The sequence below is a fragment of the Schistocerca piceifrons genome, chromosome 5, assembly GCF_021461385.2.
Source record: "Schistocerca piceifrons isolate TAMUIC-IGC-003096 chromosome 5, iqSchPice1.1, whole genome shotgun sequence".
Taxonomy (NCBI): Eukaryota; Metazoa; Arthropoda; class Insecta; order Orthoptera; family Acrididae; genus Schistocerca; species Schistocerca piceifrons.
The window spans coordinates 115,129,957-115,157,370 of record NC_060142.1 but is presented as its reverse complement, the minus strand read 5'-3'; the positions used below and the strand labels follow the sequence as shown (position 1 = coordinate 115,157,370).

Sequence of the window (27,414 nt, the reverse complement as noted above, 5' to 3'; positions counted from 1 at the left end):
ACTGAGGGGCTGTCCTCATGACACAGCTCTCTCATTAGGCAAACGATGTCAGTGCAAAATCACCCAAAATGTTTAAATTATTAGAAAACATAATAATTAAATTATTAGCCTTCATAAGTCCATTACAACATGACACCAGGTCTGCAAACAACTCTTTCAAGGTTGCACAGTCTGCATCACTGATTTACTTAAATTATTATGAATTCTCTTGTGTACACAGTTAGTCTCTTTGTGTATCCTGTAAACCTATTTGCTAACCAGTCAAACAGATTTAATCATCAGCATTATTTAGATGATTGCCTAATAAATAGGGAATGGTAATAAAATGTCGGAATACTTTCGTAATTACAGTGTGAAAAGGATAGGTTGCTACTGCCCACATAGAGGAAGTGTTGAGTCACAGACAGACACAATGAAAAGACTGCTGAACAGTCAAGCTTCCCACTGGATCTCAGTTGTTGGAGACAGTGGCCATGTGTGTGTGAGTTGTGCTTGTGTGGCTCATATGACAGAGCGTGTGTGATTTGGATGGCGACAGGTAAATCACAGAAAAGAAGAGGAAGTAAAAGGCAGTAAAGTAATGCGCTGGAGAATAGTAAGTGGATTGTTGACTCAACATCTCCTCTCTGTGAGGAATAGCAGTCTATCCTTTTCATAATATTGTTTTTTCATATTGTTGTTATTCCATCCTGGTCTTTCCATTGTTGACTTTCATTGTTGTTATCACAAACACACTCTTCAAGGCCTAAGGGTTACTGGACGATGTGGGTGTGCTTTTTTTAAAGTATCAGATGTGTAGTTGAATAAAAGTAAATCTCATACTGAGTTGAGTTTGCTGCACAGCTGTCTATATAAGGATCACCACCACCAAACTAGCTTAATGCTTGAATGAACACAGGATAGTCTGCCTTGGGAATGTACAGAACCTAATTTCTGGACACACCCTTCAGCAGACTGTAGTGGCGTCTATACTAAATGACTCATTTGTATCATACTACGTGTCAAGTGTTTCACAAACCCTGAAGATGGGAACTTTCTGTTTAACATGTCCTTTCATCTTGCCAACATCCATTAGCATAACCACTACCAGGTAATACAGCTTTTTATTTTATATGTCTTGTACCATAGAACCAACTTGAGGAGCAAATCTCCAAGGTCTTGGAACTTGAAATTACAACATAAAAGTAATAACAGATAAAATAAAATGTTTATGAACAAAAAAAGATAAGCCATAAGTTTATATGAATGCAATCAATCATATAACACAAGAATCAGGTTAATTTTTCAAGGAACTCCTTAACAGAATCGAAGGAGTGACCTTTGAGGAAACTCTTCAGTTTCAGTTTGAAATCGCGTGGATAACTGAAGATTTGTGTATCCTTAAAACAGATGCAGAAGTATACTGCACGTCTTTCTGCACAAGAGGCAAAGAAGTGTGATCCAAATGCAATTACATTTCTGCCTAGTATTAACTGAGTGAAAGCTGCTAATTCTTGGAAATAACCTTATATTGGTAACAAGAAATAAGAGTATATGTATGAGAGGCCAATGACAGAATACCCAAACTAATGAACAGGGGTTGACAAGAGCTTCGTGAACTTAGATCACTTGCTGCCTGAACTGCCCATTTCTGAGCCAATATTATCCTTTGAGAATGGGAAGAATTGCCCTGAAATATAATATCATACATCATAAGCAAATGAAAATTAGCAAAGTAGACTGTTTTTCGTGTTGGACTATCACTTACTTCACATACTATTCAAATAGTAAAAGTGGCAGCATTAAGTCTTTGAACAAGATCCTGAATGTGGTCTTTCCATAACAGTTTACTATCTATCTGACCACCTAGAAATTTGAACTGTTCAGTTTCGCTAATCATTTGTCCATTCTGTGAAATCAAAAAGTCGGGTTTTGTTGAATTGTGTGTTATAAACTGTAAAAACAGAGTCTTACTGTGATTTAGTGTTAGTTTGTTTTCTACAAGCCTTTAATGTATGTCTTGAGCTGTGCTATTTGAAAAAGTGTCAACATTGCACACAGCATCCTTTACTACCAAGCTAGTGTCATCAGCAAACAGAAATATTTTATAACCACCTTGTAATACTGGAGGGCATATCATTTACACACATCAAAAAAAATTTTGCGTCACCTCGGCTCCGAGAGTTCCAGAACCTGTACAGAAAATTGGAATAGAGATCAATATAAACATCATTTCCGCCCTTTTTATTGCTCATAAAAACCACACATTGCATGTTGTACCACCATACAGCGAGATCTTCACAGGTGGTGGTCCAGAATGCTGTACTCACCAGTACCTCTAATGCCCAGTAGCACCTCCTCTTGCATTGATGCATGCCTGGATTCGTCGTGGCATATTATCCATAAGTTCATCAAGGCACTGTTGTCCAGATTTTCTCACTCCTCAACGGCATTCGGCGTAGATCCCTTACAGTGGTTGGGTCACATCGTCCATAAACAGCCCTGTTCAATCTATCCCAGGCGTGTTTGGTAGGGTTCATGTCTGGAGAACATGTTATCCACTATAGTCGCGCGATGTTGTTATCCTGAAGGAATTCATTCACAAGATTTGCATGATGGGAATGCGAACTGTCGTCCATGGAGATTAATACCTCGCCAATATGCTGCCAATATGGTTGCACTATTGGCTGGAGGATGGCATTCACATATCGTACAGCCGTTACGGCGCCTTCCATGAACACCAGTGGTGTACATCGGCCCCACATAATACCACTCCAAAACAGCAGGGGACTTCCACCTTGCTGCACTCACTGGACAGTGTGTCTAAGGTGTTCAGCCTGACCAGGTTGCCTCCAAACACGTTTCCAGACACGTTTTCCTATGATTGTCTGGTTCAAGGCACATGAAAAATTCATCGGTTAAGAGAATGATGCCAATCGTGAGCAGTCCATTCGGCATGTTGCTGGGCCTATCTGTACTGCGCTGCATGGTGTCATGGTTGCAAAAATGCCATGGACGTCAGGAGTGAAGTTGTGCATCATGTGCAGCCTATTACGTACAGTTTCAGTCATAATACGACATCCTGTGGCTGCACGAAAAGCATTATTCAACATGGTGGCATTGCTGTCAGGGTTCCTCCGAGCCATAATCTGTAAGTAGCAGTCATCCCCTGGGCGGCCTGAGCGAGGCATGTCATTGACAGTTCCTGTTTCTCTCTAACTCCTCCATGTCCGAACAACGCTTTGGTTCACTGCCAGACGCCTGGACACTTCCCTTGTTGAGAGCCCTTCCTGGCACAAAGTAACAATGCGGACGCGATCAAACCGCGGTACTGACCGTCTAGGCATAGTTGAACTACAGACAACATGAGCCATGTACCTCCTTCCTGGTGGAATGACTGGAACTGATCGGCTGTCAGACCCCCTCTGCCTAATAGGCGCTGCTCATGCATGGTTGTATACATTGTTGGGTGGGTTTGGTGACATCTCTGAACAGTCAAAGGGACTGTGTCTGTGATACAGTAACAACAGTCAGCATTATTCTTCAGGAGTTCTAGGAACCGGGGTGATGCGAAACTTTTTTTGATGTATATATGTAAATAAGGAACAGGAGTGGCCCCAGCACTGGTCCCTGGGACACCCCCCATTTAACCATGCTCCAATCAGGCCCCACGTCATAACCAATCTCAACACGGTAGACAATGACCTTTTGCTGTATGTTGTTAAAGTAAGAGGTGAACCAATTGTGAACTACTCCCCGTATTCCGTAATGGTCCAACTTCTGGTGCAACATTTTGTGATCAACACAATCAAAAGCCTTAGTTAAGTCAGAAAAGATGCCTAGTGTTCGATACCTTTGGCTTAATCCATCCAGTAGCTCACAGAGAAAAGAGAATATAGCATTTTCAATACTTAAACCACTTCTAAAACCAAACTGTACATTTGGTAGCAAATTATGTGAAGTGAAATGATCAATTATCCTTACATGCACAACCTTTTCAGTCGCTTTAGCAAACACTGATGGCATAGAAATAGGTCAAAAGCTGTCTACATTATCTCTTTCTCCCTTTTTATGCAGCGGCTGTACTACTGAGTACTTCAATCTTTCAGGAAACTGACCATTGTTAAAGGAAATATTACAATTACTAGGTACTCCATCATGTCCATGAAAGCCCTTAATCTTCAGTGATGTAATTATTGACTTAATCTCTCTCTTGTCAGTATCACAGAGGAGTATTTCAGACATCAGTCTCAGAAAGACATTTTCCAAGAGAGTTATATGATTCCCTATAGAAACTAAGCTTTTGTTTAATTTACCAGCAATGCCCAGGAAAAGATTGCTAAATACTGTACATACATCTGACTTATCAGTAACAGAAACACTTTTGTTACGAACTGACTTCATATCGTTGACCCTTTGCTGCTGATCAGTCACTTCCTTCATGACTGACCATATGGTTTTAATTTTATCCTCTGAATTAGCTATTTTGTTGGTGTACTACATACTATTTGCCTTCCTAATAACATTTTTAAGCACCTTACAATACTGTTTGTAATGTGCTACTGTAGCTCGATTGTGACTATTTCTAACATTTTGATACAATTCCCACTTTGTTTTACATGATATCCTTATCCCACTAGTCAGCCATTCAGGCTGCTTTTTACTGCTAGTATCCTGTTTCAAATGTTCTAATGGAAAGCAACTTTCAAAGAGGATGAGAAATGTGTTATGGAAAGCATTAAATTTGTCATCTACGTAATTGGCACTATAAACATCCTTCCTCTCTTCTTCCTTAATGAGGTTTAAAAAACTCTATTGCCATTGGATTATCTTTTCTGCACAGTTCATAATTATATATAACATTTGTTTGGGTACAAAAACCTTTAGCGTTAAAATTTGTGCATCATGGTCTGAAAGGCGATTCACCCTTTTACTAACAGAATGGTGATCTAGTAATGAAGAATATTGTCTATGGCTATGCTATTGTTCCCCTGCACCCTGGTTGGAAACTTTGGGCCATATGAATTTATATCTACCAACATCCTTTTTCTTACATAGTCACATACAAAATTAATGTTGAAGTCACCACATACAAGTGATTTTTGGTACTTCCTATAAAGTGAACCAAGAACCCTCCCTAGCTTGAGCAGAAATGCTCTGAAGTCAGAGTTATGGAACCTATAAAAACAACAATTAGCTGTCTAGTATCACTAAATTCAATTGTCCCTGCACAACATTCAAATATCTGATCAGGGCACTTGACATGTCTACAGATTCAAATGGAATACTGGTTTTTACGTACATGGCCACTCCCCCACTCCTCAAAGAACTCCTTGTAAAACAGCCAGCTAATCTGTAATACCTCTTATATTTTGATAAAATATGCAAATTCCTTCACTGCTTAGATACCTGACTTTCTTTGAATGTGATTACTGTGTTAGAAAGACTTCCTATAAGCAGGGGTACCTATCAGCTGACTTCAGTCTAAAAAAGATGCAGTTCTAACACCAACTACTACAGGAATTTTCCCATGGGTGATCCCACCACCGCCCACTACACTGTCACCTATAAGCTTTGCCAGCCTCCACTTCCCATACCTCCTGAGGTGCAAGCCATGCCTAGTAAAACTGATCTATTGATAGACTCAACTGGCAGCAATGCAATGTGAGCCATGCCCTCCACTATTAGCACCTTCTCCAGCACCACATTAACATACCTAATAGCAGCATTAAGATGTGGTTGATCGTGATGCTGAAACAGTTGCATGAAGTGTACATTTGAGCCACCTGTTTGAGTAGGTATCTTTACCAGGTCACCAGCTACATCATACTCCCTGTCCCTATCAAGACAGTTCCCTGCTCCACCCACAATCACTGCCCGATTCCAACTGACTTAGGCTTCCTAACTGCTGAGGACTACTGTATGTTTCCTACACCTACATCTACAGCTACAAGAGGCTCCTCTCCACTAACCTCTGACAGTTGGTCAAGTCTATTGATAATATGCAAAGTACAAGGGGGGGGGGGGGGGTCTGAATATCTCCTCCTCCTCGTCCTCCTCCTCCTCCTCCTCTTCGCTGCTGTCTTCTTACCAACTGCCAGTTCCCATTTTCCAGTGCCCTTCACCCTCCTCATCCTATCTAGTCCTCCTATGTGTTTTGTAACTGCACCTGGAGGGCGCAGATTTTACATTCCTGCTCTGGAAAGGATCACTCTAGAATGCCCATTGCCTTCCCCACTGCATTCCTTCCAATGAAAATATTTGGAACAAATCTCACACAGTAAACCATTACTCAAAAACCTATGACAGAGCCCACACTTCTCACTCGTGGCAAAATGCTAACATTTAGTGAAAAAACTAAATGTCTATGTTACCTAAGTCCAGTTACTACACAAGAACTATTTAAAGAACTAACAGTAGTGGTCTTGAATTTCGCACTCTGCTAAGAAAGGAACTGCTTTTATTAATACTACTAAACCATAAATAATACCACAAAAACCTCACACAATTTCTTTTCTAAAACCAATAATTCAAGTGACCGCTGGAACACTTGATGAAATTAAATACAGTGGATGAATGTTTTACTGAAATATTTCACTACAAACATCAGCTGAAAACTATTGTACAAAATTTAATAAATGACTACAATGCACAAAGAACTTTATGTAAAACAGTGGTCGAAAGTTTCTAAAAATTTATTAAACCACTATTTCACCAGAAACAACAAAAGAGACCGTTAAAAACTGTTAAATTTAATGACCGAGTAACAGTGCATAAACAACTTTGTCAGTGCATAAGAATCATTACAGCTGCAAATGTAAACACACTGCTAATATTTAGATGAACGATTGAAAACTGCTGAGTTTAATATTTGAATACAGTGCACAACCTACTTTGTCAGTATTTAGCTTTAGAAGCATTGCAGCCACAACTGCATGCTGCGAAATGTAAACACATTGCTGAGACTTCAATGAATGATGTAAGTACACTCATGAATAGCAGACCACTTGAGTCAATAATACAAAAAGAAAAATTTAGATGAACAAAAAGCCACTAATAAATTACTCTTACTGCAAATATTAACATCAATAATCTTTGAAATAAGTATCTGAGGCCTAAGACTTAATAAAATATTGGAGAGCAATTTGAACAGCAGTCTCGCACATGTGACATCACACCATAGATTCCTCATTGTTTGCTCAATTATTTACTTATTTCTGCACTCACTTTTGTTTTTGTCACCACTTGTGTGTCTGTCTCTCCCCACCCCCCTCCCTCCCCCCACCAGCTCTCATGCCTTTTTGTCATTTGTGCCTTCCTTCTGCCTCACAATAGATAAGACGTTTTCTACATTGTACATAAGGTCTGAGTCTACCCCCCCCCCCCCCCCTCTTTTCAGTTGCAACCTTTCCAAAGAAATCTTTTCCCTCACTCTAGATGAATGTATAGTCCCAAAATTTAGGAATATTATTTTCTACTTTTAAGACTTTTTTCTATATTGTATGATGTATTATGGCCCCTGAAGGGAAGTGTTATCCATACTTTCTCTCTGTTTGTAATTAATTAATCATAGTACCAGAAATTCTGTGATTCAATATACATTTATCTTTCAGCAACAATTTGGAGGGTGCAGTAACAGAGTATGTCAACTGTGTTAAAGAGTTCCGTAAAACTCCCCTACAACATGAATTGATGTGCCAATTAGCTAAAAGTGAACAACACGAGCCCCTTCTAGAACTGGTTCTTGATGGAACAAAAGAAGTGCATGGATCTGATGCTGCATGGGTGTCCTATGCAGCAGCTGTTGCCGAGACTGGCTCCACCACCCGTTTACGCAGTATTCTTTTGGTGAGTCAGAAATCAGAATGTAAAGATAGCAATAATGTAAAGAATAACGGTAACCCCTCACTACCTGGCTGAGGCGTTTAGCAGTTGATAGCAACAGTAACAATCTTGTTTGTGTATCTGAGCTTTCAGCTAAATAAAACACACACACACACACACACACACACACACACACACACACACACAGGGGAGTGAAGGTCAGGTGGAATGAGTTGGTTGGGGAATAGATTTGTTGAAATCGTAATTTAAAACAGTGGGGGGGGGGGGGGGGGGGGGTGGGCAGTGTGCACCTTCGCCAATGTTAGAATTTCTGTAACTACAGGAAGTTGATGTCTTACTGGGTTCTCTGTCTGACCGCCATGTAAATACATAAATCCATATGTTAACCGTAGAGGACTGTAAATTAGCTGGAAGGGGAGGGTTAGCAGGGCAGGGAGCTAGTGTTGCCTGGGTGTGTGAAAAGATGTGGTGGAGAGAGGGCTGTGTTGGGGAAGGGGGGAGGCAGCAGAGAGAAGTAGATAGAGAAGAGGAAAGAATTTGTAACTGTGTCGGCAGAACAGAAGGTGTGTGGGTGCTGTAGTGGGAGTAGGAAGAAGAAAGGCAGGTGAAGGATGGGATTGCCAATGGCTGAGGCCACAGAGGTCACAGGAACGAAGGATATGTTGTAAGGAGAGTTCCTACTTTCACTGTTCTGGGATGCACCTAAATTATTTGAGGAGGGATTGGAGATCCTGCTTGATTTCTGGAATGGAGTCACTGTGGCAAGGCCTGTAGATGGAGGTATCTGACAGCTGGCAGAGTCATTCTGCTGGATAAACCTTGCAGTTCATAACCACACTGATACCGAGCAAGATGGTGCAGTGGTTAGCACACTAGACTCGCATTCAGGAGGACGACGGTTGATGACCTCGCTGTTTGGTCTCTTCCCCCTCATCAATCCAATTCAATCCGCACTGGTGGAGCCTTTGTGAGCAGATAGGATTAGACTGCAGATTTTTCTGTGGATGTGAGGTTGCTGTCCATGTTAAGGGATTTGGGGAATGATGGTGAGGCAAGGTTTGAATTTAGGAAATTCTGAAAAGTTAACAAGGGCTAATTTGTGAGGTGAGGGGGGGGGGGGGGGGGGTGGATTACGGTTCAGTGGAAGAGTAAACTGAGTCAGGCAGGATTCAGTAGTGGTTTTGGGTTGAATCTGATGGATAGAATTAGTGGCAAAACAGTGTTTCCACGGAAGGGACCAGGCAAAGGAGAGGATCTTTAACAAGCCCAGCATGACTGAATTTGGGAGTGGAGCAAAAGGTATGGCCCTTGGAAGGGTCTGAGGATGTGGTAAATTTAGCAGCTGTGCAAGACCGTGTTTGGCAGCTACAACAGGATGCAAGGGGAGTTTGATAGAGACTCATGAACCGGGTGTCAGGTGAACAGATTAAACAGTTTTTTGAAGTGGCATTGCACATGCTTCTCTAGTTGCCCTAGGGGGAGATGGGATGTGGGAATTTTGGATTGTGAAGCATTAGAATTTTATGAAGGGAGGGAGGGTAGTACAAGACAGATTTGGGCCTGATCAGTATGGTATTACAGGACAAGGTTGGTGAGGGCTTATGGACTGATGGAATTTGAACACACAGAGATCACTAGGAAGGAGGGGTTACAGCCACAAATGGGTAATTTGATGGTCAGGCCATTTGAGGGAATTCCATGAGCTAGGCAACAATGCAGGAACAGTACGTGGAACTGGGTTCTGTCTAGGGTCAGGGAAACATTTCTGTATTGGCATGGATGGAAGGAGCAAGAATCCATAGTGAAGGATAAAAAATTCGCAAAAATATGGTGAAAATCGCTAAAGAACAAAACAGATGAGACATAGTGAAAAAAGATGAAATCTGAGTAAGTGTGGCTTACAGTGAAAAATAAAAATGAAAAAAAAATTGATGTAAAAACCAGATGAGTTCAAAGTGGAAAAATAAATAAAAGGACGATATGAGTGGGGTGCAGATCAGTGGCTGGATATATGTGAGGTCAGCAAAGTATGTGCTAAAAAATTAAGAAAGGAGGGGTTGTTAAGTACGGGATTCAACAACACACATGTGGCACATGAAGCTACAGGAAAATATGCAAAGGTGATTAGAGGTAGTGTTATCAAATTGAAGGTCCAGAAATAATGAGAATTGAGAATAGTAACAAAATGTTAACAGTACTGGGTTTTGAGATGGACCAATGTACACCACTAGTACAAGGGCCTCCGTCAAACCTCCCTCACAACCTCTCATAGCAGCCAAACCATGTCTTTCAGACTTCTACGTTTATTTAACACACCCTCAGCAACCCTCTCTCTACCCATTTCCTCTCCCCACCTCTCCGCTAATCTCTTCCTCCCCCCCTCTCCTCTGCACATCTCCTCCTGCCAGCCTCCATTGATCTCCATCCTCTTCCCTTCCTTCTCTACTCCTTCCTTCTTTTTTGCCTATTGTCCATCTCCTCTTCCCCCTCTCTGTTCCCATGTTCTCCCCCCCCTTGTCCGTCTCTTGATCATCATCCGCCCTCCCTCCCTCCCTCCCTCCCTCCCTCCATCTCTCTCTCTCTCTCTCTCTCTCTCTCTCTCTCTCTCTCTCTCTCTCTCCCTCCCTCCCCTCCCTCCCTCCCTCCCCTCCCCTCCCCTCCCCTCCCTTCTCTCCCCTCTCCCCTCTATCTATCTCTGTATCTCTCTCTTCATCCTCTCCTGCCCCCTTCTGTCCCTCTCCCCCTGTTCACATCTCCCTATTCGTGCCCCCCCTGCCCTATTTCCATTTCTTCCTTACCTCTCTCCCTATCAATCTCCTCCCCCTCTCTGTCCAACCCTTCATCCCTCCCTCTCAGCCTATACCACCTCTCCTCTGTCTATCTCAGTCTTCCCCCAGCTGGGCCCATCAGCTCATGTAGCTTCTGCTAAGCAGATTGATAAAGTATGCAGATACTGCTCCCACAGCATACCTGTTGTGCAGGGCAACCTGCACGTAAGGGACTTGAAAACTTTTTTTTTTTTATGTTAATAAGGCAGGCCAGTACTGCTGCAACTCAAAATGCCCATCATGCAGGGCAGCTTACACATCTGGGGCTGAAAGCCATTTCTTGCCATGGCGTGTAGGCTGCCCTGTAAAGTAGGGCAGGTCAGCCCAGCCCATACACCAGGGGTTAGAGAAAACACTTTTTTGAGCACATTTCCGCTCCTGTTGGAGCTAGAGGAGGTTATAACCTCCACAGTGCTGATAATTGTGAAGCCTGTTGTACCAAATTTGGCTGAAATTGATCCGTGGGTTTTGGAGGAGAACAAACACACACACACAGGGTGTTAATTTCAACTGGAGACATTGAAATATCTCAAAAATTGCACATTGGATCAAAAAAAGTTATAATTCCAATTTGTTTGCCTCGTAGAGGGATATCCAGCAACACCACACTCTATCTGCCACCCCAGCCAAAGCGTGGGTGGCAGGGGCAGCTTCGAAATCTTCAGTGGGAACCCCATTTTTTTATTGCAAATAATGATTCTACACCAGTATATATGTACATATTGTCTGAAGCATTTTCTTCATTTCAACAAAGATGGTGCTGTAATTGGGGGAATAGAAAATGGGTGTTGTTGTTGTTGTTGTGGTCTTCAGTCCTGAGACTGGTTTGATGCAGCTCTCCATGCTACTCTATCCTGTGCAAGCTTTTTCATCTCCCAGTACCTACTGCAACCTACATCCTTCTGAATCTGCTTAGTGTATTCATCTCTTGGTCTCCCTCTACGATTTTTACCCTCCACGCTGCCCTCCAATACTAAATTGGTGATCCCTTGATGCCTCAGAACATGTCCTACCAACCGATCCCTTCTTCTGGTCAAGTTGTGCCACAAACTTCTCTTCTCCCCAATCCTATTCAATACTTCCTCATTAGTTATGTGATCTACCCATCTAATCTTCAGCATTCTTCTGTAGCACCACATTTCGAAAGCTTCTATTCTCTTCTTGTCCAAACTATTTATCGTCCATGTTTCACTTCCATACATGGCTACACTCCATACGAATACTTTCAGAAATGACTTCCTGACACTTAAATCTATACTCGATGTTAACAAATTTCTCTTCTTCAGAAACGCTTTCCTTGCCATTGCCAGCCTACATTTTATATCCTCTCTACTTCGACCATCATCAGTTATTTTGCTCCCCAAATAGCAAAACTCCTTTACTACTTTAAGTGCCTCATTTCCTAATCTAATTCCCTCAGCATCACCCGACTTAATTAGACTACATTCCATTGTCCTTGTTTTGCTTTTGTTGATGTTCATCTTATATCCTCCTTTCAAGACACTGTCCATCCCATTCAACTGCTCTTCCAAGTCCTTTGCTGTCTCTGACAGAATTACAATGTCATCGGCGAACCTCAAAGTTTTTATTTCTTCTCCATGAATTCTAATACCTACTCCGAATTTTTCTTTTGTTTCCTTTACTGCTTGCTCAATATACAGATTGAACAACATCGGGGAGAGGCTACAACCCTGTCTTACTCCCTTCCCAACCACTGCTTCCCTTTCATGTCCCTCGACTCTTATAACTGCCATCTGGTTTCTGTACAAATTGTAAATAGTCTTTCGCTCCCTGTATTTTACCCCTGCCACCTTTAGAATTTGAAAGAGAGTATTCCAGTCAACATTGTCAAAAGCTTTCTCTAAGTCTACAAATGCTAGAAACGTAGGTTTGCCTTTCCTTAATCTTTCTTCTAAGATAAGTCGTAAGGTCAGTATTGCCTCACGTGTTCCAGTGTTTCTACGGAATCCAAACTGATCTTCCCCGAGGTTGGCTTCTACTAGTTTTTCCATTCGTCTGTAAAGAATTAGTGTTAGTATTTTGCAGCTGTGACTTATTAAGCTGATAGTTCGGTAATTTTCACATCTGTCAACACCTGCTTTCTTTGGGATTGGAATTATTATATTCTTCTTGAAGTCTGAGGGTATTTCGCCTGTTTCATACGTCTTGCTCACCAGATGGTAGAGTTTTGTCAGGACTGGCTCTCCCAAGGCCGTCAGTAGTTCCAATGGAATATTGTCTACTCCGGGGGCCTTGTTTCGACTCAGGTCTTTCAGTGCTCTGTCAAACTCTTCACGCAGTATCATATCTAGAAATGGGTACACAATCATAATTTACGAAATGCTACTCAGTGGCTCTTGAATATCCAATGGCATGTGGGACTCCAGCCCCATGTTGCAAGGGTAGGACAGGGTGTATTTTGTAACTTCTAATTGGAAACTGCATTTGCAACTTTGTATTTCTCCGACAGGTTGAACAGGGGACTACTCTATGTGCCATTGTGGCTGTGTAGTGAACTATGACATATCAGAACAAGCAGTACACTGTAACCGTAGCAGTACACTGTAATCATGCAGGTGTAGAACAGATAGCAGCTATAGACATTACAATACTTGTGCAGTGATTATTGCCTGCAACCCTATCTATCATTTGGAGAACAGACGTGCAAGTGGACAATGGATGTTGCAACCACTGAAGAAAAATTCTTGTTCATTCTTTTACAAGATTGTGAATGTCTTCATGCCTGATGGCAGCATTCATACCAGCAAAAGGAAAGAAAACCAGTGTGTTACAGGACAAGCTAATGAAATAGCTGTACTAGCGACAGTGCACCACGACCCATGTATAAGCACCGACAATTAAACTGCAATTCCAGTATGTCTGTAGATAGTATTATCATTTACTGAATCATCGCAGGTATCATCTATACCACGTATCACTACATCATGAACTTCATATTGCCAATTTCCATAACTGTAGTGTTTTGTGAATGGACATGTCAACAAATACAAACAACTCCCTCATTATTTACCAAGGTACTGGTTTCTGAAGGGTCTGGGTTCACAAACCATGGTAGTGTTAACCAGCATAATGTGCACTACTGAAACGTAGACAGTCCCACTGGTTATGTCAAGTTCACCATCAACGTTCTTGTTCGTTCAACATATGGTGTGTCATCATGGGAAACAAACTCTTTGGTCCATATTTTATCAATGGCACATTTAATGTACGCAAATATCAAATGATTTTGGAACAGGAACTACCAGTACTACTGCAGGATGATGCCCTGGACATTCAACAACATTGTGGTTTCAGCATGAGAGTTCCCCAGTGCATTACGCAATTCAAGTGCAGGAGGTACTAGACTGTGTTTACACTGGTCGGGGATTGGCAGAGGTGGCACTACTAATTGGCCCACTAGGACGCTGGATTTGATGTCACCTGATTTTTTTTCTCTCTTGGAATATTTGAAAGATAAGATATACCAGCAAGTGCCAAAAAGCCATGAAAACATGGTCAACCACATCAGAAACGCTTGTGCTGACATTCCCACAGATGTGCTTCTGCCATGTCATTTGAAAAGCAAATCTCTAGGTGTATTGAAGTTGACAGTACTATGTTTGAACACTTATTCTAATGGGAAAAGTAGAGTAGCATTCACCTTGAACCATGACCACAGTGGTGTGTTGAGTAGTTTCCTCTTTAATATGTTGGAGAAATACAATGTTGCGAATGGTGTTTCCAATTAGAAGTCGTGAAATACTGGCCTGGCCTGCCTTTGCAACATGGAGGTGGGGGGTCCCACATGCCATTGAATATTCTAGAGCCGTTGAGTAGCAGGTCAAAATTACGAATGTGTACCCACTGCTATTCTCCTATTACAGTGCCGCCATACGTTGCAAAATGAAGAAAATGCTTCAGACAAAATATGTAGATTCTGCTGTAGAATTGTAATCTGCAATAAAAAATTGGGGTTCCCAATAAAGATTTCAGAGTTGTCACCCATGCACAGGATGAAGTAATGGGTGGAGATGGATTCTGGTATTGTTGGATGCACCCTCAAAGACACACAAATTGGAATATAACTTTCTTGATTCAGTGTGTAGTTTTCTAGACATTTGAATGACTTCAGATATATAAGATGAACTGCAGATTAAAACTGAAGAATTTACAGAAAGGTATAAAATTAAGGAGATAGTTCCTCTATAACCTGAAATAATCTGAGGTGGTTTAGAGTAGCTGTGAAATCTTAATCTCTATGTGTAAAAGGCAATGTCCTGACAGACTCACTCCCTCACTGACTCATCACTACCCAGCCCAAACCACTGAGGATAGAAACTTGAAATGTTGTTGCTCTTATACTGTAGGAATCATTTGGGAAAAGATTTTTTTTAATACCCCATCCCTAAAGGAGGCAAAATTGAGGATGAAAGGTTTTGTGAAAATATTTTGCTATTAAGGCAATTTAGAAGCTAGAATTACGAAAATTCGTATTTGGTTTCTCAGTTATAAATAAAAAAAATACATGTTTCAGCATTTTTGGAAATTTAGGTATGAGTTTTTTTAAATAAATCATTATTAAAGAACTACTGAAGTATTTTTGAAGCTACATCTATGAAAATTGATATTTGACTTCTCAGTTACAAAGAAGAAAAAACTGTGTGTTTCAGTGTTTTTGGAAATTCAACCCCTAAGGGGATGAAGTAGGGGAGGAAATGTTTTATGAAAATATTTCATTATGAAAGCATTTTTAAAGCCAAGTCTATGAAAATTTAAGTTTGGCTTCTCAGTTAGAAACAAAATATGCATTTCACTGTTTTTGGAAATTCGACCCATAAGGGGGTGAAATAGGGGTTGAAAACTTTTAAGAAAAATCTCATTACATTAAAAAAAAATTAAGCTAAATTTATGAAAATTGGTATTACACTTTTCAGTTGGAGACGAAGAAATATGTGTTAGGGATTGAAAGTTTTTAGGAAATATCACTACAAGGGGATGATTAACAAAAACCTTGAATGCCAGCTACTAAAAATGCTTTTTTTGGTCAGAAGTACATTCAGAAAAGACCATGTTTCTATGGCCTTAAATCATTTTAAAAAGTCTAGAAAGTGTTGCAATTTGTGAGCAACTTAGAAATTTGATTAAAAAAGAAACTGTGCACACCATAGAATCTACGTGAGCGATGCAGCAGGTGCTAAGCTAGTAAAATAAAATCTGGCTCAACCTCATTAAATTTTTGACAAGATCCCAAGTTGTGTGCTGTGTTTTGAGAGTAGGCTCTCACCTTCAGATGAAGTATGCAAGAGGCTTTTTTAAGAAGGTGAATATTTTAAGAGTATAAAAAGCAGTACAGCTGTCAGACCAAGCAGTGGCCTTACTATAAATTCAGTCTGTTTCTTATTATCTTGCCACCATTGAACTCGCACACTTTTCCATCCTGCAGGATGTTGGAAGACGGCGAACCTTATGCCACATCTATACTCACTCCCTTGCCATACGATTCTTACATTTGTGGAAGACCCAGGTACAATACTTATCCAATACACTCATCCAGTATGTCCTACTGCCGTCACATCGTAGGCTTATCATATCCTGGAGGCAGGGTCACCTTTGAAAGCAGTCATGGCGTATACCATTTCTGCTGTAATTTTTACACAGAATTTAAGTGGTCATGACTTCTAGTCAGTTGTCCACCCGTTGGAAGCCCACAGCCAAACTGTGGTCAAGAGCAGATTTGACCACCCAATTGCAAAACATACTGCTAAACAAAATGTGTTTCAGTGACTGTTTCACAGGCTATCTGATCTGAATCCTTCCCTTCACTGCCAGATTCTTTGAGCTACATGTATGGGAGTTGTCCTTCCAACACATCCTTGATCCCACAACCCTCCTGGCCTCAATCTCCATTAACAGCTATTCCACATCTCTTCCATCATTGCCCCATGACTAATTTTACTCATCCTGCATTTATACACTCTTCTTCACAGGATTTCTCTTGCATTGATCTACTTCCCTTCCCAAACACCACCCCATGTTGCCATATGCTACGCACAGCTCCCTCTGCCTGCAGCCAGAATAAGTTCACCAGTGCCATATTCCTCTCCTGTGCACCTGCTATCTCAACCTTCCAGCCATCAACTGCCCCTGTCCCAATTTCTCCCCTCATCCACTTCACTGACAATTTCTTGCCACAGTCAAGTCTTAGAGCCAACACAATGTAGACAACTGGGACAGTGTAGCCAGACAGTATGTAGATGGTGGTTATGATTAAACTTTCACTCTTTACAGGAATGATCTTCAGACTTTGTGCTTCAGGATTTCCACTGTTAGTAGTGTCATGATGCCAGTATTGGCATGGTGATGTAGGGCTGAAACACAAGTGTCAGTGTGCATGACAGTTGCAGACAATCAACATGGGTCTGGACAAGATGAGTAGAGCTTTGCTTAGAAAGCTATTTAAAAAAGGCGGGGGGGGGGGGGGGGGGGGGGGGGGCAGTAGTGCTGCTACTGTTCATAAGCGTCAGCACATTAAAGGAATATAGAGAAGGCCATGATTCGAAAGTTCAAATTAACTGGTGATTTGGAAATTGCTCCTGGGAAAGGCCTGTGGCCGATTGCACCACAAATTGTTGAAGTTACTGTTGCCATGGCTGGGAATGCTAAATGCAATGCACAATCTTGAAGCAGTGCTTGAGCTGTGTCATGACAACTGAACATTTGATGGTCCACCATTCAAAAAGTGCTGTGAACAATAGTAAAATGGAACCTCTAGTGTGGTTCCAGACTGTTGTGAATGCAGATGGCTGTCACATTGAGCAATGTTTGTAACGTGGAACATAAATATGGGTTGCAATTAACAAATGTTACCCTCTCATGTGGAAATTAAAATGTGTTCATTTCAGTGTGTGTGTGTGCTTTTTCCCCCCCCCCCCCCCCCCCCCCCCCCTCCATGCCCTTACAAATTTTTCCACAAAGTTTCATTGTCCTAAGATCATTCCTTTTTCATGGGGGCTCTCTCAGGTAGCAAAAGTGTTATTATAATCACCCTGTACTATAAGTAAATATGATAAAAGCTAAAATACAGTACTGGAAGATATTAAGTGCAAATTGTCAATAGGAAGAAAGAATTTTTCTGAAAAAGGCAAATTTGTTTACAGTGAATATAACTCCAAATGTCAGAAAGTCTTTCTGAAACTATTTGCCTGGAGTGTAGCCTTACATGACCACGAACTTCTTTGAAAATTGCTGCCGGGCTAGATGTTGGACAGATTTTTGGCCAAACTAAGTGGATACTTGACTACTGAGATCCCTTCTGGAGCGTTGCTATTTGTGGGATATGCTCTTAAGAGGTTTGTCTTCCGTGGGGATTATATTATTGTTTTATGTATCTTTGGAAATATAATTGCCAAGATGCTGTTCTTGCATGATTCAGTGAGTATTTTTCTTAATATGGTCCTAATAGGTTCTTTTCCATTCCACAACATAGACACACTTTTCATTTTATGAATGTTTCAGTTCCTATGTACTCTTACTCCGTACTACAAAGAGCGTTCAAAAAGTTTTGCACAGTCGTCTCTAATTTTTTTACCTTTTGCAAGAGGGGAATGAAATTTTATGTGAATATACTTGAAACATGTAGCTATAAGTTGGTATAAAAAAGTATTTTCTTTTATTTACAGGTGAGCCATAATGGACTGTGAAGTAGATGTCCGGTTGCGACAGCAGTTGGTGATGGAGTTCCTCTTCAAAACCGGCAATGACTCTGCCACATCAGTTCACAGGAAGTTGCTCCCTGTTTATGGGGAGGACACAGTGGATCACAGCAGTATCCAGCAGTGGTTGGAGAGGTTTAAAGAAGGTGATTTCTCTCTACTGGACAATCCACGATGCGGTAGACTATCGACAGCAGTGAGTGATGTCAATAAGGAGACCATTGATCAAATCATCCAAAATGACAGATGTGTGATGAATGATAGCTTGTTGAAATGACTCGTTTGTCATTGGGTAGTGTGGTATCGCTGGTACATATCTGTCATTTTGGATGACTTGATCAATGTCTCCTTATTCACATCACTCACTGCCGTCGATGGTCCACCGCATCGTGGATTGTCCAATAGAGAGAAATCACCTTCTTTAAACCTCTGCAACCACCACTGGATACTGCTGCGATCCACTGTGCCCTCCTCACAAACAGGGAGCAACATCCTGTGAATCGATGCGGCAGAGTCATCTCCGGTCTTGAAGAGGAACTCCATCAGCGACAGTTATCACAACCTGACATATACTTCACGGTCCACCATTATGGCTCACCTCTAAATAAAAGAAAATACTTTTACATGCCAACTTATAGCTAAATGTTACAAGTATGTTCACAAAAAAATTCATTCTCCTCCTGCAAAAAATAAAAAAATTAGAGATGACTGTGCAAAACTTTTTGAACGCCGTTTATACATTATCATTCAAAGAGTACACTGATGCATACTGTCACAGCTGCTTCATAATGAAAATGTTTTTGCCAGACAGTGTTAATGTGCTGTTTTCATTTGAGCCCATTACTCATACTAATATCTAGGAGTCTAGTAACTTATACTTCATCTTGTCTTATATTTTTATATGCACAAGACTTGCTTTTGAACACTGCATATATTATGTTTGTCAGGCTTACAGCCATGTCACATCCCATGAGCCATTATACTACATGTTTTCAGAAATAAATATATTTCTCGCAAGTTGCTTCATGTATGTTCTTTTTTCCAGTATCATCATGTTATCTGTGAAGTTTTTCTTCTTTTTCCCTTCAACACTTTTATCATATACTGTTGTGTTACACAGCTGTGGCCTTTATGGAATCCTTCAATATGGTAATTGAATGCTTTAGTTTCTGACCAGTACATGCAGTAATTAATGAGCACCATTTCCTGTTATTTGGATGTGGTTGTAGTCTTTCCGTGCTTGCGCACAGTTGACATAGATTTCCAGCTTTGGTATAGGTATTGCATGAGCAGTAATCTTCTGTCATTTGAAGGGATTCAGAAATATAGCAGATAGAACTTTTGTTATCTAATGGCTGTTTTATATATTATATCAGAGTGGCTATTGTTAATTCTTCATATTTATTCTTTTTAAAATCATAGTGTGATGGTATGAGGATGTTGTACTTGTCCAGGAAAATATCTGATATTTTTTACAATAGCATTTCCAGGATGTTTTAGAAGCCTGTTTTCACCAAAATTATCTGAAATTGTTTTTAGTGGATGCATTCCAGCTCTGAAAGGACCATTTTGTATGTCCAAAAATGATGTGATTCAGTATTTCATCATTACCCAATGATTTCTTGGCCTTTAAAGTCTGTATAGTTTTTCTCGGTTCCTCTTTTGTGACTAGTTTCAGGATCATTGCACTGTATCATTTTGTTATAGCTCACGACTCTTCTTTTTCGAACTGCTTCTTTCTTTATTTAAGTTTTCTGTCACATTTATACAATTATCATTGAGTATGTCTGTTATTTCCTTACTGTCTGTATCCTGTTGCAAATGTGTTAAAACATTTTGACCAATATGCAGGGTGTCCCATTTATCTTGACTACCCTAAATAACTGTTTGTTGTCCAGATGCAAATTACAGAATGTTTCAAAGCAAATGTTCTTTAGCCGTCAGGGGGACATCAATAAGCATGATTGCATTCCTTGTAGCTTGGTTTTTTATGAAGATATGAACAGCGGTATGACGTTTTTAAATGGCACCCTGTGTTTTTTATTTGTTAATTCATTTCCTTTCCTAAATACCTATTCAAAAATGTATGACAGTGTACCATTCACTGAAACACAACGTTATTAATTAGATAACACAACATTGACATTGACACTCCCAGCACTTAGTGCAGGTACTTGTGGTAATGGATTGCTTCCACGTGCTGATGTTGTCAGAGGACAAATGGAAAAGTAAGTAGAATGCACACCCGTAATTCCATCGACCATCGTCAGTTGAAGAATTGTGTGAGTAGAATATACACCAACGAAGAGAAGACAGAAATGCTACTCATCTATGGGGAATGTAAGTTAGCAGAACAGTAATTGCAATACTGTTTTCTTATGTACAGGTACATTTAGTCCAGTAGTTTAGTACTTTTAAATACTGTTGTGTAGAGTAGGCATATAGTAAAGGCTGTCCTTTTTACTAACTGGATCGACATAACGTTTCTTTTATTGTTGTTGTTGAAGGTAGGCGAAATGCTACACAGGCAGCGTAACTGTGCAGAGAGCGATATACTGACAAGAACCCTCCTTCCCGACAGATGTTTTCTCATTTTGTCGCGACGCTTCAGGAAACGGGAAGTTTCAACCCACGACAATGCAATCGTTATAACACTCGCACAGACGAAGCTGCCGAAGTAACTGTTCTCGCTTCTGTTGTTATGAATCCACATGTGAGCACACGACAGCTTGAACACGAGATTGGCATTCCTAAAACCAGTGCACATTGTATTGTTACATGTCATCAGTTCCATCCTTACCATGTACACCTACACAAGAATTGCATGGGAATGATTTCCAGAATCATGTACAGTTCTGTCAGTGGGCACAGCAGCAAATCCTCACCAACCCGAACTTCTTTTCCAATGTTCTATTTACCGATGAATGTTTCTTCTCAAACGAAGTACAGGTAACTATAAGTAACATGCATCATTGGTCCAGTGACAACCCACGATGGCTTAGACAGGTGGAACATCAGCGTCACTGGAGAGTTGGCGTCTGGTGTGGGGTGTTTGCTACTACAATTATTGGCCCTTATTTCATCAATGGTAGTCTAAACGGCACAGATAAATTGTTCTTCCTCTTCTGGATGAAATGCCACGAAGAACCAGAATGCTTATGTGGTATCAACACGATGGATGTCCAGCACATAATGCCTTGTGTGCATGTCGTGTTCTGAACCAAAGGTATCTTGGCAGATGGATTGGTCAAGGAGGAACAGTTACTTGGCCTGCTAGGTCTCCTGATTTAAATCCTATGGACTTTTTTCTTTGGGGATGCATTAAAGACGTTGTCTATCGCGATATTCCAACAATTCCAGAGGTCATGCAGGAATGTATCGTGCTTGCTTGTAATTCTCTTCAGCAGGCAGCACTGGAAGCAGTAAATAATTCTTTCATTCAACGAGTGCACCAGGGTATCGGTGTCTAGGGTCACCACTTTGAGCATCTTTGAATGTTCTACTCCTGGGCAGTAGTACCGGAGAGTCAAAGTCAATTGTGTGTTATGTTTTTACTTGGTTTTCGTTTGTTTTCTGACAACTCCAGCAAGTGGATGAGTTTGTGATCCCAGGCTCAAAGTCAATGTTGTGCTATGTAATTAATAATGTTGTGTTTCAGTGAATGGGTACACTGTGATATATTTTTGAATAGGTCTTTAGGAGAGGAAATGAATTACCGAATAAAAAATATAGGGTGCCATTTAAAAAAAGTTATACCGCTGTTCATATCTTTGTAAAAAAAACAAAGCAACCATGCTGACAGCTGAAGAACATTTGCTTGAAACATTTTGTAATTTTCATCTGGACAAACAGTTATTTAGGGTAGTCAAGCTAAATGGGATGCCCAGTATGTGTGTAAAAGGCTTTTTTTGACTATGAAGCTAAATAAGTCACAATTGCACTGATCAGCTAGAACCTCATGGCCACCTACCTACCGTATTTACTCGAATCTAAGCCGCACTTTTTGTAATCCAAAAAACCGCCTGCGGCTTAGAATAGAGTGCAAAGTAAGCGGAAGTTCTGAAAAATGTTGGTAGGTACCGCCACAACTAACTTCTGTCGTCGAGTATATGTAGCGCTTCGCAGGCACAAAGATAAATAATGGCACCAAAGCTCTGCGTCAGTAAACAAATAAAAAAAAAGGTGGAAGACGAGCTTTTTTTCTCCGCCCCGAGTTTCGACCGCTGCATTTTCATACATTATCCAACGAAGTAAATACAAATTCCGTATTCTTCATCTTTGAATGTAGCAGCATTTCAGTGTACTACGAAAATCCGACTGGCAAGACTGTTTGTCAATATGGCCAACTCTGCGTTCTGAATTTTTTCCTAACTGTGAGAAGAAATGGTTGCTAGGAACTTTTATGAATTGTGAATCACATGCAGTATTCTCTTCATCATAAGAATAATACGAATATAAACATTTTGCCATGTATTATTTCTTGTTTGCTGCTATCTCACTAAAATCCTGTCCGCCTAATAAACTACGAAACTAGAGTAACACAACAGCAGACGTGGAAGAATATATATATCATGTCATGTTTATATTCGTATTATTCTTTTGCCTAATAGTGATACAGTCAGAAATAAAGCACTGCAATAGACTAGATTTTTAAATCTAAGGTGACTCTAATTTCTGTGCAGAATGTAATTTACTAAAGAGGCGTCTGCAAAGATTTTCAAACGGAAAATTTTTTCGCTAAACTCTCGTTAAGAACATATTCTATCATATGCAGTGTATTATTTGGTTCTTGATGATCATTATCAAAGAAAGCAGCAGTGTAAGTAACAACAAATAGCAGTCCCTTGCCATTGTTTCGCTAATGAGACGATTCCTTTCTTTGTTTTTTTAATTGTAAGCGGCGGTACCATGCAAAAAAGCATGCCATCTCGCGAGCAGCGACAGGCCATAAGCCCTCATTATCAGAATGTGACAAACAATGCATGACACAGTACAATAATGCATTTTCAGCTTTGAGTGACGGAAACACCTAAAACAAAGAGAACGTCACTTATCAAAGAAAAATAAGCAATCAATTCAAACCAGACGAAGCACGTGAAAAAGGAAGGGTACCCATATAAATACTGATGGAGCGCCTGACGCATAGCAACGGCTACCTGGTAAAGCTTAACTGCTAAGCTTACGACTCGAACCAAACTACTACAGCTGTATCGTTATTTATTCGATCTAAATTGTGTCTCATATTACAATGGACCAACTTTGTTTTGATTTGGAGGTGCGGCCTAAAACTTTTCTCTCCCCTTGAATTTCGAGTCTCAGATTTCAGGTGCCGCTTAGATTTGAGAAAATAATGTTTTCTCGATTTCGAGTCTCATTTTTCAGGTGCGGCTTAGATTCGAGTGCGGCTTAAATTCGAGTAAATACGGTAATGGTCGGTATGTTCACCTTTGGCACAGATGACAGTGGCAGCATGTCATGGCATTATGTTGAGCTGCATGTTGTGCCACAGAGTGGTCTACTTTGCTCTTGGCCACAGTTTGGCAGTGGCCATTCATCCTGGTGGACAGCTGGTTGGCGGTCATACAAGTGTGAAAAGCTGTGCAGTGATTGCAGCAGAGCTGGTATATGGCATGGCTGTTTTCACGTATATTCTGCAGTAATTCCCAAAATGGAGATAAGCAAAACACCTCCACTGATGGATCCATCTCACCTCTTTCAGTCTTTTGAAAAGCCTTTGGGAAAGTGGTATTTTATAGAAAATCAACACATTTTAATGAGCAGAACTTGTTAGCTGCCCCTCGTTTTAACTTTTGTAGATGATTCTCCAAAGAGGAAGCCAAACGAGCTCAGAAATGAAGTCGTAGCAGGGTTAAATAGGAATAATTATCCTGTTGGAATATTCTGTGGCCTTTTCAAAGACACTGCTTGTGTGAACCACAGCAAACTGAAATTTAATAATGTTAATGTGTTCCCTTTTGCATGAATGGTGTTTTACCTTCCATAACAGAAAGCAGTGTCATGCTGGCTGTGGAAGAGGAAGAAAATTAATTTCAGACTGTGGAAACAGAGCATATGGGGTCCCACATAAATTTTGTTCGGAGCCTGCTCTTATTATTAACTTACGTAAATGATCTTCAAAAACTGTAATGTTTGCCACTGACACAAGCATTCTAACTGAGGGTCCAAATTCACTCATATCAAACACAGTTCTGATTATTGCTGTGAATTAACTGTAGGCCTGTTGAGCTAACACTTTGTCTTAATCTTCGAAAGACTTATACCATGCAATTTCAAACCAGCAAAAGAACATGCCAGCACCAGGAGTGGACTTTAATGATTGTGTGCTAAATGAAACACTGTTTGTAGAATTATTTGGGGTTCAACTGGATGGTGACAAGACGTGGATAACTAATCGAGATGCTTAGCCCAGCATATTAGTGCTTAGAAGCAACTCCCATTGTGTTGATCGAAAGATGTGTCTGCTTTCTTTGCATATTTTCACTTCCTGTTAACTTACAGAATTATCTTGTGGGACAGTGCAGCTCAAGTAAACAAATTAACTATTCAGTAGAAACAAGGACTAAAATATTGTAAAATAGATGAGCAAACAAGTTGTAGAGGACTTCAAGTGAAAGAAGTGGGATTTTGGCAATTGTATTCCACGCCATATGTGGCCTGTCACCAGCTAATATGTATGCCAACTTTTGCATTACAGATATCTTGCAGTCATCATTCTTGATGTAATTCGCCGTAGCAGATCTGATATGCAGTGCCACTAGGTAGTGACATTTCCTATCATCAGTGGATTTCTTCACTTTTCGCAGTGGTGGGTGCTGAAAGAGAGCTCTGATCTATTCAAGTTACTAAAATGATGTAGTCACTTGTACAGTAACGCTCAGAATCATGCTCTGTTGATGTTCCGAGCTGACGTCTTTCCCACCCAGTCTGCATGTACGGCAAACCAGTGTGTGTGTAGTGCTATATTCCACACTTAATAACTACCTAAATGACATTTGTGGTTTCTGGGAACATCTTTCATTGGCTCGATCAGTTAGAAGTGGAACACATTATTCCACACATTCGACATGTTACACATCAGCCTTTTTAAGAATCTTGAAATTCTTGCATTCATTTCCCAACACACTTACTCCTTAACAGCTCTTGTTGCTAAAAATAAAAATCAGTTTCAACTGAATTGTGATACGATCACAATAAAAGACACAAAAATAATTTTTGCATATACTTTGTGTAAAAAGCTGTCATGTAACATGAAGCAGGACATTTTGGAATCTCAACCTGTTGAAAAAATTAAAAAAACACAGTTCATTTAGCCACTCTTTCTACAATTTATGTGAATTCTAGATTCAAAGAATGTGAAGTGTCAAGTGCATAGAAAGTAGAAATGTTCATTGTAAAGCTATATGGCAAGCAGTAACTTACTGTAAATAGGACTCAGTAATTCGTGAATGTGGGTAAGCATTTTCTTTAAAAACTACCAATCTAATCAAGTAAATATTTATATACCAGTAGCGGATAAACAGTGGCCGTGGTAGTCCAGTGGTTAGATCATTAAACTCCACCCATGAAAATCTTGTGTTCAGTCCAATATAGTTTTGGGGATTCTTCTTCATTCCAGTCCCTCCAGGATGGCCTCAGGTCCATTCAATTTGCTATCAGATGATTACCAGGGTTCTTTACTGAGGCTAGAAGGCAGACTGGGCAATGGTCCCACCACCCTCCCTCTCCTACTGCCACGGCGAAGAAATGCTACACTCTGCTGGCAGTCAGGCCAATAGCCCGGTCACAGGTTTTTGCTACAGACTTTACTTTTTTTACCTTTACCAGATAAACAGCAGCTATATAGCGCATATCGAGAAGCTTCCCTTTTAATTTACTAGATCACATTCAGCTATGATAATCATAATTACTGCTGAGCAGTATAGTGATAGTTTATTGTTAGTGCTGTGTGCAGATTAAGTTTCTATTATTTGATTGGCTTTTTTATGTAGACCTTGACTGATGTCATGTTCCCATAGATTGGCCTTTCTGATGTGATTTGTGGGATATGATGAATGCATGATTCGTTTTAGTTTTACCACTGCATGGTAAAACTGTGAATAGAAGCTTTGTGTTCAAGACTGAACACCTATCCCTTTGGGGTACACACCTGCTTTGACAGACATTTTTCTTTTATATGTTATGAAAGCATTTTGACATACACATGTATTGCTATATATTGTGTTAGTTACAGAACTGATTTAGGGATGGAAAACAATAAAATTGATCTGATTTCAGAATAAACATTTCAACTGGTCACTCTTCATTCAACGATGCAAGAGATTTGTGGATGAAAAAAAATTATCTCCTCTTGAGAAGATAGTAGCAGCAGGCCAAGGACTACCACATCCGCACATCCCTTCAATTTATACATACATGTTGGAAATATACTGTAAGTCATTTATTTTTAAATATTTAACTTTGAGTGTTTTCTATATATAATGTGTTACAGATGTATAGGAGATGTTAATTCACCACCACTGCCACCTCCTCCTCCTCCTTCCTCCTCCTTCCTTCCTTCCTTCCTTCCTTCCTTCCTTCCTTTGGGTTACCTTTTCAGTCATCAATTTTCTCTGGAATCCATTGCAGTACTTCATCTATCTATCTACCATCCACCCACTTTGCTGCATGTCGTATATATGAAAAATCATCAAAGAAGAGATTTGTAATATAACACATAATTTTTAACTTCTGATGGACTGCTTGAATGAAAGCTTTATTTCAGTTAGAGCAAGGAATACACAACAATTACAGAGGCACAATTTCTTGAGGTGACTTCTCTTCAGCGATAGTATTGTCATTGTTCCTCGTGATGACCATCTATGTATGATCAGATTAATGTACTATCGGATCTTTCCCCATCGAGCTGCTGGACAGTGCTCCTTTTAGCGATTGGTTTGTCAGCAGCGGTCATTGTCTTACAATAACCCATGAAGAAAAAAGTTTGTTCTGTATTCCAATCTACTACCAACACTTGGATTGCAGATTTAGTC

At 40.3% G+C, this 27,414-nt stretch overlaps 1 protein-coding gene across 2 annotated transcripts in view; it reads left to right on the top strand.

Annotated features, from left to right (window-relative positions):
* LOC124798044 (leucine-rich PPR motif-containing protein, mitochondrial-like) overlaps window positions 1-27,414 on the top strand; it is a 175,122-nt gene that overhangs the window by 122,058 nt on the left and 25,650 nt on the right. For both annotated transcript variants that reach the window (XM_047261265.1, XM_047261264.1), the window contains exons 14-15: window positions 7,593-7,827; window positions 26,660-26,813. In XM_047261265.1, coding sequence (XP_047117221.1) covers window positions 7,593-7,827; window positions 26,660-26,813 — 389 coding nt within the window. The remainder of the gene's footprint in view (window positions 1-7,592; window positions 7,828-26,659; window positions 26,814-27,414) is intronic.